Below are 12,034 nucleotides of genomic sequence, written 5' to 3' on the forward strand. Positions count from 1 at the left end.
ACATCAGTAGGCTCATGCCAGCCCACCCCTCCTTTGCACCCAGATCTTTCAGACATGAATAAAACTTCACAGGATAGCAGGAGGTGTTGGGTGCTACTGACACGCTGCCTTGATGTACTGGGTGAGAGGGGTGGGTGTCTGCAGTGGTTGTCGCTTTACCCAGAGCCACAACCTGCTCCCAGCCTGATGGCGCCTGCTAATTTGGGGTGATTTGCTACAAAAACCTGAGCAAAAGGACTCAGGACACCAAGGCAGTGGGGGTGTAACAGCAGCGCCAGAGCACAGTTCCGCTCCATGATAGCAGAGTTATGGCTGGTGTCTGGGTAAGGTGGAGGAGAACAGTTTTGTTGCCTCCCACGTCAGCACCTCCTTTCTCCTCTCCTGCAGATGCTACTGTATTTGTGCCCATCCTCCATGAATCATGAACCTTTGCTGTTTAGGAAGCTGCTATTTGAACTTTCCAGCTCCTGTATGCAGCTGAACCTGGTGTTTTCCAAACCCTGTGTCACCTGCCCAGAGCACATGGGTGCACTGGGACTCAATTTTCAAGGACTGTCCCAGGTCCAAATCCTCCTGCCTGTGCATGGGACAAACCCATACTGTACATTCCCTAGAGCTGTCCCTCTCAAAACTCATCCCTGGGTTCATATTTATATCACAGTTGGCAACACAAAGCCCAGGTAACTTTCTCTTCTCCCACTTGTAGCAACCATAGCCTCCACGGACATGGGGCTTCTGCTGAGAGATGATGTTTTTGTCGACTTTTTCAACACATTTCTGAATCTTCCTGTAAGTCCACTCTGCACCATGAAGTCCTTTTGAGCTCTTCTCAGGTGAACTTCCAGCTTCTGTGGTGATAAAGGCCCCAGGAAACTTGGGAATATACCACATTCAGGCTGGAAAATGAGGGAAAGCTGAGCACCTCAGCTTGGAGATAGGTGTCTGAAAGGGAAGGCGATGCCCTTCCCTGTAGTGAGAACTAACTAGAAGAGCTGGGCTATGGGCTCCCATGCCACCCTCCATCTCTTTCAGCTCTCCCCTTTCCTTTTGATGCAGGTTTTTGGCCAGACACCCATTTATATCAGTAGTACAGGCCAGTGGAACCTCTGGCCAGAGCTGCCGAGCCACGTGGTGAGAAAATGCCCCTTTGTGAGGAGGGAAGAGGGAAGAAGGGCAGAGAGCAGGGGAGGGAAAAAGCCATCCTCTCATTACCTAGGCCACTTTCTGGCTTTCCTGTCCATGCAGTGGGGGGATTATTTCAGACCTGGGTGTCATTTTGCCTTTAAGCCTTGGGAGGAGTGCAAGCCATTTAAAATCCTGGTGCAGCTTATGGGGTCTGTCAAGCCCTCCATAAACACTGATAGCTGGAGCCGAGAGCATATGCGGTGGCAGAGGACAACACAAACATCATCCCTTTGTGCCCAGTACTCCTCCCGAATTCATCAGGAGTGAAGTCCTCTTGATCCTCAAGCTGGCTCAGCCCTCTCCACGAACGTCCCACTTCCCCACAGCCAGAAGTGCCATTTGCAGTGCTCAGATCACTTAGCAAAAGGGAACCTGCTCATCTTGGTGCTGCTGGAAAGCTGCCATGCCTTCCTGTCTAGGCTCTGGGAAAGCGGGCAGGCGGCACACAGCCCCAGGTCTCACAGTCTGCAGGCAGAGCTCACGGAGATGAGGGCAGGGACTATAGCTTGAGTATCCCCCTTCTTTCTCAGCATGGGGATGGCTTGCATCACTCACCATCTAGCAACAGAACACCTTCCCCTGCCTCCTGCCATAGCAGTGGCCGTTTACTTACCGTAATCCCCAGGCAAGAGATGGCTCCTTGCTCACAGCCTAATCCTGTCCTTGGGTGTGGGGATTGCAACACAGGATCCCAGCCCCCCGGCTTTACTGGCTTGGCTGGAAAAGCACCGGCTGCCTCACTTCTGCAAATCCAGCCTTTTCCTCCACCTCGTCCTCTGCCAGAAGCTCCTGGGTTTCATTCGATCAGAGGAAGCAGGTGAGTCATCACGGCATAGAGGAAATCGGATTGGCTTCACCACTGCTGGGCTTCCTCTCACTGAGGCTGTCACCGCCTGGTGCCTGCCCAGCGGGTTCTGCCTCTGCTCTGGGTTAAAAAGCTATTGCATGTCCCATCTTCAGGGATGCAACAGATCCCAGGGTTTCCACAGGATGAGCAGGGCTTTACCCTATAGCCCTGTTAGTACTGGCTCTCTGCCCCTGTGGAGTTGAGCTGAGCTAGCTGCCCAGCAGGGTTTACCATGCAGTTCATGGGTGGAGCAGGGCTGGAGAGCATCCTTGGGCATGGGAATCTGAGGTGCTGACGTTTCAAGTTTGCTGCTATAGGGATGCCAAGGGCTCTCATACTGTATTGCAATATGCTTCTTGTCTGATGCACCCTGTGCTGGGAAAACAGGCCTATGCCATGGTTTGTCTTACCAGTAGCAAGTCTGATTGTGCTGTTTACCCCTAAAATGGGCTATTTCAGCTCATCCAGCTGCTTTGTCAGCCTACATGTCAACACAAGGGAAGGCCACTGGAAAGCAAGCTATGGCAGCAGGTATGCAGATTTTCATTTAAAAAAAAACCCAAGCAGTTCATTGAAGTTTGCTCCTGTGTTGTTTCTGAGTGCATTGCTGCTGCTCCTCCAGTTGGGTAGAACATCAATCTGAAGAAAGTTGAGAGCAAGCCCCAGACTCAAGCAAAAAAGATGGATGTTTGCAAGAGGAAGAGGCACAATAGCTGGGCAGACTATCACCGACATAAGCAGATTGCCCTTGCAAACATCACACATGCACCCCATGACCTGTCTGAAACTCCCATTTCAGTGTGATTTTATGGTCTCCTGGCTCACAGCACTGCTGTCCTATGGCAGCCTCTGTCAGGGAGCCCCTCTAGGGTATGCCGGTGGGATCTGGAGGGCTTTCTTGGGGACTGCTCCTTTCTTTGCATGCAACCCCTGACTCCATGCTCTATGCTCTTTCTTACAGCTAAACTGCTGAACTGGCAAAGCGCTGACCGGTGGCTACTGGAAAAGTGCATCAGCGGTAGCCAGGGCATGTGGCACTTCCGGACCTTCATCCGAGGAATGGCAGGTGGGCACGGAATGGTCCACAGCCCCTTTTTACCCAGCCATTGGCAAGCTGCCCAGTGGGACACAGGCACAGAGCTGGGGCATGAGTAAGGACCAGTGGGACAGGGGACACTGCGAATCCAGATACAGCTGTTGAAGATGAGCCAGCAGCAGAACCCCAGCATGGGTTGTGGACACTAGGGAGAACTCTGGTGCTTCTCTGCAGTGTTCCCTTCTCTCATCCAGGCAATCTTTCATTCTTTCTTTTTTTTAAAAAAACACAAGCTGCTTCGCTCATCAGTGGAGCTTTCAGGGACTCCCTCCAAATCGTGTCCCTTATCTGATTTGTAGGGGAAGAACTGACTAACTTCTGGCTCACCACTGAAAGGCTCCTGGAGCTTGATGAGTCAGATGAAAGGCAGAGAGAACTCTACCTGTCCTTGCTCCACAGGCTGAAAGCCACTCACCTGCGTGAAGGCTCCAGTGTCATCACACTCTGCAGGACCATCACTGGTAAGAAGCATGGGACCTGGGAAAGAGCAGTGCCCTTCCAGAGAGGTGGCCTTTCCTGGATGCTACCATGGAGATGGGATACCATCACCAGTTTGCTTTGGCTGGGGAATGGTCTGCATGGAGCCATCTCCCCATCATAATCCCCTGCATCTATTTCAGGATCACTGCTGAAAGCCAGGCACATTCAGTCAATCAGCACCAGGAGGGAGATTCTAAGCAAGATGCAGGAACAGGTCCTTTTTATGATTCAGAGTTACTGGCTCCCTAAATTCTTCATCCACTGCAAGATGGGCATAAAGGAAGAGAAATTATGCTGGCCTTTGCTGCAGGAATATCAGGAGCGTTTATTATGGGCCAGCTCAGAGGAGCCCTCAGGCTTTTCAGAGAATCTCTTCATGATGCATATTAGAAAGAGTCAGGGTTTGTCAGGGCCCTACTGCAGCAAGAAGGCCAAAGTGGAGATCTGGGCTCTGATCCGGGAGGTGAGAGACATCCAAGAAATGAAGATGCCCAGTTTTCAGGTGCAACCAGAAAGGCAGCCAGGGCCAGCTGGGAGCACAAAGGAATCTTCTCTGGGTAAGGATGTTTTGGAATCAATTCCACAGCAGTCAGAGCATCCTGCAAACCCTGCCTTTGGAGGCAAAGGAGGAACAACCTCTCCCAAAAGACCTAGACCTAATGCGGAGCAGGTGCTTCACCTGAAAGACCTCTGTAAAGAGAAAGTCCTCTCTAACCTGTGTTCCTCTGCACCCATTGCCCAGCTGCCATCCCTGGAAAAGCCAATCAAGACCTTGGGGTTTCTTCCCTGGGCCCTTAGTGCTGAGACCTGTGCAGGATGGCCTTTTAGGGACTTCTTGAAGTGCCAGGACCGGCCCATGGAGACTCTTCTGCTGGACCTGTGGCATGACCTGGAGGAATTTCTGTCTGCGGTGCTGGACCCCAGCAGAGAAAATAGTTTCTTCCTGCGTCATTTGACTGGGGAGAAGATATGCAAGACCTACCTGGAGGAGGGCACCATTCAGCAGCTTCCCTTGGAGACCAGGACCCTCAGGAGACTGCGGAACCATCTGATGTCTGGAGAATTCTCCCCCTGGGTATTCAGAGCTCAGGAGGAGATTTGCAAGGTACAGAGCAGTGCTGGCAGTGGTTAGGCTGGGAGGTACAGCTGGCATTGACACCCCTGGGCTGGTGTGAAGGCTCTGGGCATTTATAAAAATAGAGGTATTTAAAAAAAAAAAAAAATTAGGAAGGTTAAAAACTTGCAGACACAAGTCACCTTGTACTAGAACCACTGAGCAAGATGCACCAGATCAGTGGAAAGGCACATCCTCATTGGTTTGCTGGGCAGTAGAGCAGAGACGAGCAAGTCATTTAGCAGCTGATGACCTCAGTTGTTAGATGCACACACCAAGGGCTAGGGGTATGGCAGGACAGTGGCCATCCTTTCACATCTAAGTTGCTGGTTCCAGCAGAACACAAGTAAAGCACAATTACAACCCAAGCCCTTCTGGGCAGCCTGTGAGCAGCTCCATTGACCAATCTGGACGTATAGCTCCTGGCTGAGCTGTCCTGGGCATCTAAGTGAGGTGTAACCTGCCCAAGGCATCACCACTGTGACTCAGTGTACAGTAGGAAGCTGCTGCTGTAGCACTGACTGGGGACAGCCCACCTTTGCTTCTCCACAGGTGCTCTACTGCTTCTATGAGGAATTTCTGGCTTATGACGACAGGATGTTCCTCCAGTTTATGGTAAGGGTGAGGCATAAGGGACATGGGCACCCTCATGGGGTGAGCAGGCACCAGTGGGGATATGAAAAGTGGGAGAAAGGGGGGGAGGAGAAACCCAGAATTAGCTGCAGTGGTCTAGCACCCCACAGCGCCCCTACCCAATGCTGTTGCAGTGTGATATAGGAAAACCTGACTTGCTCAGGCTGAGTAATCCTCAGCTTTCCCACCACAGCATCCTTTAAGTCAACAGCACTGCAGGCATACCCTGCAAAAGCTCCCCTGAGATGGACCATGACCTGGCCCAAAAGAAGGGAGAAACTTAAATACAGCCTTTCAGGGTAGGCAGGGGTGAGACCAGCAGCAGGCAATACGCTGGGGTGCTCACTTCTGGGAATTAACTCTTCCCCTTTTTTCCTTGCCCACAGCAAACACTGCTATTAATGTGACTCATGCAAACACACATACATATGCCCCTGTCCACGCACAAGCGCTTGGCCAACATGCTGGGGGAAGAGGTCATGCAGCCTTTTAGCCTATGATTCAACCACACTCAAGTTTTCCACATATTTTTTTCCACTGTGTAAAGGGATGATTTAAGATAGCAGAGTCACACAAGCACTCATCTTCCTGGACTATTACCCCTCCTGGCAGCAGAAATCCCCCTAATACCTCATGTTTATTAACAGCCTAAATACCAGCCTTATACCCCTAAACCTCCTTGCAGACAGAAACCCCCAACCATCCTACCTACCTGATTGGGTCCCCACACAACCCACGCAGGCAATTTTTCTCACTGCATACAGCATTCTTCAAACTAACTGTTAGACCTTTCACCAAACTGCAACACAAAATCAGCAGCTGACCCTGTAAATGGTAAGGAGAGGCTGTCAGGGCTAGTGCCCTAGAAGACCTGGCTTGCAGGGATGCTAGTGTCCCAGTCAGCAAGAGCTGAGCATTTTGGAAGCCACCTGGCAGCTCCTGACCCTGATTCATTAAATGCTCTTGGTTGTAAGTTAATCAGCTGCCCAGGTTTTTAAGCAGCTCTTGTGAAGGAAATCACTGCTCAGAGCACAGAGCTGGTCTGGGAGCGCAATTAGCGCTTCAGCAGGTGTCAAGTCCATGCTCTCTGCAGGCACTATCTCCTAAGCCAAACTCCTCATGGGTCTCACCACAGTGATGTCAGGGGAACTGCTCAGGGGTTTAGCAGGGTTTTTTTTGATGCTTGCTCTCAGTAGTATGTATCTTGGTCAGAAACCAGCCACTCTGACCTTGCTGCTTGGTGAGTCATTCAAACTGCAAACTAGTGGGGAAGGCCAAAACCTGCAGGAAGGTCTCAGTAGTGGGCAATGGAGACACTCACATGGCAGTGGCCAGAGCCAGCCCCAGGGACAGCAGGCAAACAAAAAGGCAGATGAGGTTACCTGTCTGCCCAGGGTTATTTTCAGCCCTCCTGCGTGGACACTGATCTCTTCAAGAAAGCTGCTGCCTTTACAGTCAAGCTGTTGTCTGGACTACTTGGGGGACCTACTGCATGTCACCGCTATGTACCAGCTGCAGGAAGACGTGAGCCAGCTTTAAGCAGGTGCACAGATAGGGTTAAGGTCTATGCTGAGCTTTAAACTCCTGTGAGTTTAAAGCTAGAGCAGAGATCTAACTTGGGTTGCTTTGTACTCTAAAGCACAGTAAACCATGCAGCTAGCCCATGAGCCACAGTGCAGGAGCAGCTCCTCAGGTGGGGTACGTCCTCTGTGCAATCAGCCTCTGCTCTTCTCCCTGTAGTCTCCTCAGAGCAATGTCCCGATGCCTGAGATGCAAGACCACGCTGTTGGGAAAGAAGAATGTTTCCTCCTGTCCCAGCGGATAAATGAATCCTTGAAGCTGAGCCAAGCCTTGGATGGCACAAGGAACTTGGAAGGTCTCTCCTCCAAGCACTGGCAATTACTTGGCACTCGGGACCTCCGGAATGGGGGCTCCATCCAGGCAGAGGTGGAAACTCTCCTGTGCAATACCAGTAAGAGGGGGCTCTAAATTTCTGCTGTGGCTCATGTTGACTCAGGCTGATAAAGCATACTTCGTGCACCCATGGTGACCAATGCCTGTAGCACACAGATGCATTACTGTATTGCTGACTGGGCATGGACATCATGGGGTGGGTTGGGAGAGAGTATATGGGAGCTGTCAGCTGTAATCCAAGCTTTGGCAGTGACCTATGGGCCAAATTCCTTCCTGCTGGTACCAGAGGTACCAAGTACTACATCCCTGCTCTGACCTGTGTCACTAGATCAAATGAAGGCTACAGCAAAGTGACTGAAACCCAAAGCCAGCGACAGCCATTGTCACCCCACCTCCAACATCTTTACCTTCTCCTGTGGCCATTCTGGTATGACACCTCAGCTTTGTCTTCTCAAATCATCTTTTGAGAATGACATCAAGTTCCTAGGCACCTATAAGTGCACTGAGAGTGATAGCAGTCACCTGTAGTAACCCTTAGTTAGCTTGTGGGGCCCCAGTCATACCTGAGAAATGCAGTGTCACAGATAGATCATGGAAACAAGACACATAAGGGGAAAGAAAAGGTGAGTAATGATCACAATACAGCACTCAAAACAAGTTCTGAAGGGCTGTTATAGCCAGAAGGAATGAATATGGGATCTTTCCCCTCTTCTCCACCTGATGCAGACTCCCAGAAGATGATGTCAAATGAGCTGGCTGTTCAGAAACTTTCACTGTCCGTGGATAGCCCAAGCAAGGAAAATGAACTTTTAAGTCTCAAAAGCCCATCAGTTGGTGACTCCAATCTGAGCAGGCTAGAAGCAGGGTGGGCTCCAACCATCATACCATTGCATGTGCTCCAGCGTACCATTAGGGGACTGGACAAGCAGGGGTCTTCCCTGCTTGTATCCCATCATCTAGTAGAACATCTGCAGAAGGAGAAGCCTAGCCACCCTTGAAAGGCATGTGTTTTGGGGTGTTAATCCAGCCAGAGAAAGTGGGAGGGCTTCTCTGAAGCAGATGCCAAGGAGGTCAAACCATACAAGGTGAAGAGCTCCCACAGCACCCAGTGTCTCCTGCACCACGTTCACCATGCAGACACCAGTATGGTGGCTCTGGGGTCCTTTGCCCTGTGGACAGTTGTGAACAGGCTCTGGCTGTCATTTGAGGAAGGGGACAACCCTGTTCTGTCCCCACAGCTGTTGAACACAAAAGCAAAAAGAAGAGGACTGTTCCTGTGAGAAAAAACAAATCAAACGTAATGAAGTCTGCTTCGGCTGCAGTAGGGAACCCATCTAGAAGATCCAGGTCTGGCACCTTGCAGCACAGGGCTTCACTGGTTTTTGCTACTTCCACTCTTTCAGGAAGCAGTTTTTCCCCAGTGCTTTCCCGTAGTGCCACTGCTTCCTTGCTACATTGTTGGGCCCTCCCAGATGTAGGCCAAGTGGCCTGTGGGTCTGAACTGTAAAGTTACCAAGGGAAGAAGAAAAATGTTTTAACATCCCTACCCCAACACCATAGCTCAGGTTTACTTCTCGCGTGTTATGCCTGCCTCATGCAATTCATCCTCAATCACACCCTGGCATGCCACCTGTACTACAGCTGGGCAGCTCTCAGATTCCCAGAAAAATCACTTAAAATCATCCTGTGACCACACTTAAATCTCCATACTTGCTGACCGCATGAATGTCTATATGGTTCATGTTTCACCTCCTGGGAATACTCCAGGCATGAGTCCTTGCAGTTCCACACTGGGATATAAACAGTATCCCGGACACAAGTCCTGAGTAGGAGTAGCTCTTATTGTTAATTGTGAAAGCCAGTCTCAGGAGCCATACTTAAACAAAGCAAATATTTGACCAAATCCACTGATCTTCAAGTAAGGGTTTGCTAACCTCATAAATGACCTGAAATCCCAGTCCACTCTGAGCTCTGGTTTTCCAAAGCTCTGCTGAATCTTTTCAATGTCACCATCCTCTGGCTTTGCATCTATCGATAATCTCCTGATGTACCAGTTGCAAGAGGCGAAGGTTTTCCACTTCAGAACACCCTTTTCATGACCAAATGCATGAAGCCCTCTGCCATTCAGAGGCAAATTATTTTTTTATTCTCAGTAAGACAGAGCAGAGCACAGGCTCCTCCTCCCACTAGTCCTTCCAGGTGCCATCTCCTTACCTGCTTCCCTCCCCTGGTGTCTGTGGGGCTGCTCAGTCCATTTGCAGATTCTGAGGTCTCCATCACAGTCCCAAAGTCCCACCTTTTCCTTGACTCCCTGAAGCCTTAGCCTCCTCTTCAGGCTGAGACCAGTTCCTTTGGATATATGACAGCAACGCTGTTGGATAGGTGCACCTATGGCAGAAAAGAATCAGATTGTCAGAAGAATTCCTCCCCTGGATTCCCAGTGGCTCAATGGATGATGTCCCTAAAAGTCTTTTCAAACCTAAACAATTCTACAGGTAAGACAGACAAGGGAGGCTGTGCTCCACTGGTACCTTTGCTGGCCCATCTGCTTTACAGATCCTACGCACTACTCATCCATGTTTCTAGCTCTTCTTCAGATGTGTCTTTCTGTTGGAAAAGCAAACCCAGAGGTCCTGGGTATTTTCCAGGTCACTGGTGGCACAGAGATCACATCTCTTGGTGTCTCCTCGTCTACTTCATGAAAGTACTGCACAATCTGACCACCTGCAGTTCTTCAAGCAGTTGCTTGAGGAGCACAATGCAGATAAGCCACTGAGTTTCTGGATGGCTGTGAAGAAGCTAGTCAGAAACCAACCCCGAGATGAAGAGCTTCCTCATTAACAGCATTGTCAGAAATTATTTTCATGCTGAAACCCCAGCTGGTAGGCACCCTCCCACCCCACACATTACTCCATTCATCATGAAAGCCTCCTCCCTGAGATGGATGCTAGTTGCAGATTTTATATCCTCTTGCAGGACTTGCCAATTCTCTTTTCCCATCCAGTGGAGCATTTATTTGCTGAGGCTTTCCACTGCCACTTACAGTTCTAGAAAGGTGACTTTATTTGTTGGCAGCATCTACAGATCAATACCTGCAACATGCAATTCTTGTGTAGCTCTTCCCTATCTTGTCTCCTTTAGATGCTCTTGGAATCACAGCTTCATTCCCAAAGTATGCAATTAGCACAGTACAGAAAGGAAAAGGGATGAGAACCAAAGTCAGCAAACAGCAGACAGGGCAGGCAGTGGTGGGACAGGGTGAGCATAGGAAGAGATGTCATGGGGGCTCACGGGTGGCTGTCAGGGGCAGGCAGTGACCACACTTGTCTTCCAGAGGAGCAGCTGAACTGCCACACTTCTACCATCAAAGAAATAAATGAGGCTGAGGCAGTCAGCCCCCACATGTTGTTGACAGCACAGATCTTTGTCCAGAAAGCAATGGTAAAACAATGGTGAGCACCCGGGTCAATCTGTTTCCTTAAGCCCAGTGGTTATGCAAACACATCCTTCCCAACCGTCCATCTCACCCCAAGGTGACAGACAGCAATTGCTAAAAACATATTTCCCAATGAACTACCAGCTGGTGCATCGAAATCCCAGCCAGGCTCTCACCTCAGCAAAACTGCTGCTGAAGCTGCTGATGCATTTACCTGTGCAAGGCCAGCAGGGCTTAGCCTATGGGGACAAAATCACTGTTGGGCTTGCAGGGTGCTGGTCTGGAGGAGGAAACATGCCATAGATAAGCAGGACAGACACTCCCAACCCTACTGTGTGCAAGAATAGAGCCCATGTAGGGGATTCACCCTTTTCTCCGCCACGTTCCATTCTCCAACCTCCTCCAAGAAGTCCAGTGGGACCTCAACCTCATAGCTACCCATCAGCGGCTCCCCCAACTTAGCCACTGTCCCACCTCATCATGCATCTGGCTGCCTGCAACATGCAGTCAGAAAAGGAAGTTACTTCTCTCAAAAGGAAAGTCGCCATCATCAGCAAACTCTTCTTGAACTCTGATATTCTGCCCAAATTTTGGGTAAGATCCTGGGACCCACCCAGGAAAGCTGGAGGCTGCTGTCTGCTCATTGCTCAAGACCATTGCATCGCAGCTGTGAGCAACTGTGGGGAAAGGGGAACCAGACAGAGGTTTGGATCTGCTCCAATAAAGTATGCTGTGAATCTTCAGAGCATGCTGTGGAGCTTGGGACCTTCACTTGAGCGCCACAAGATGGGAAGTGATCCATCACCAGACCCACGCTAGCACTTGACCCAGGTAGACTGACAACAAGTGTGTAGACAAAGAGATGGTGAAATCCCCTACCTGCTAGAAAACTGCCAGAGCTGAAGCAGCAGGATGGGATGCATGCTGCATGCCACCAATTCAGTCCTCTCACTCTCTAGAGGTAAAGGTCATTATCATCCCCTCCCCACTGCACCCACCTCTTCCCCTTGCAGTAGCCATGGCTGTATCTTTCCCTTTGGAAAGCACAGCACAGTGCTTTCCACAGAAATCCAATGGGGATCCTGCCCTTGTATCTGGGACAGTCAGCTATGATGTAACTAGTCTCTCTTCTTAGAGACTGCTGAAATGCAAAGTGGGGTCAGGGAGAGAAACATGCTTCTCGGGTCCATCAGAGGTGCCACAAACTACTTCTGCCAAGCAAACATCTCTGAAGAAGAGAGAGATTTTATCTGAGTTTATAGAATCATAGAATCATAGAACAGTTAGGGTTGGAAAGGACCTTAAGATCATCTAGTTCCAAACCCCCTG

The 12,034-nt window shown here is 50.1% G+C and overlaps 1 protein-coding gene across 1 annotated transcript; it reads left to right on the top strand.

Annotated features, from left to right (window-relative positions):
- Positions 1-726: 726 nt before the first annotated feature.
- RGSL1 (regulator of G-protein signaling like 1) lies at positions 727-11,670 on the top strand. The gene is made up of 12 exons (XM_010023977.1): positions 727-789; positions 1,057-1,131; positions 1,873-2,002; positions 3,428-3,589; positions 3,749-4,071; positions 4,351-4,713; positions 5,275-5,337; positions 7,096-7,327; positions 8,704-8,743; positions 9,975-10,071; positions 11,168-11,299; positions 11,665-11,670. Exons 1-12 carry the CDS (start codon positions 727-729, stop codon positions 11,668-11,670), a joined length of 1,686 nt encoding a protein of 561 aa, XP_010022279.1.
- Positions 11,671-12,034: the final 364 nt, after the last annotated feature.

The sequence above is a fragment of the Nestor notabilis genome, unplaced genomic scaffold, assembly GCF_000696875.1.
Source record: "Nestor notabilis isolate BGI_N333 unplaced genomic scaffold, ASM69687v1 scaffold8301, whole genome shotgun sequence".
Taxonomy (NCBI): Eukaryota; Metazoa; Chordata; class Aves; order Psittaciformes; family Psittacidae; genus Nestor; species Nestor notabilis.

Coding starts and splice junctions, on each gene's coding strand:
- RGSL1 (XM_010023977.1), top strand. CDS start 727: ATGGGGCTTCTGCTGAGAGATGATGTTTTTGTCGACTTTTTCAACACA. Junction 2,003..3,427: donor CATTCGATCAGAGGAAGCAG/GTGAGTCATCAC, acceptor TCTGATTTGTAG/GGGAAGAACTGACTAACTTC. Junction 10,072..11,167: donor GGATGGCTGTGAAGAAGCTA/GTCAGAAACCAA, acceptor CCCCCAACTTAG/CCACTGTCCCACCTCATCAT.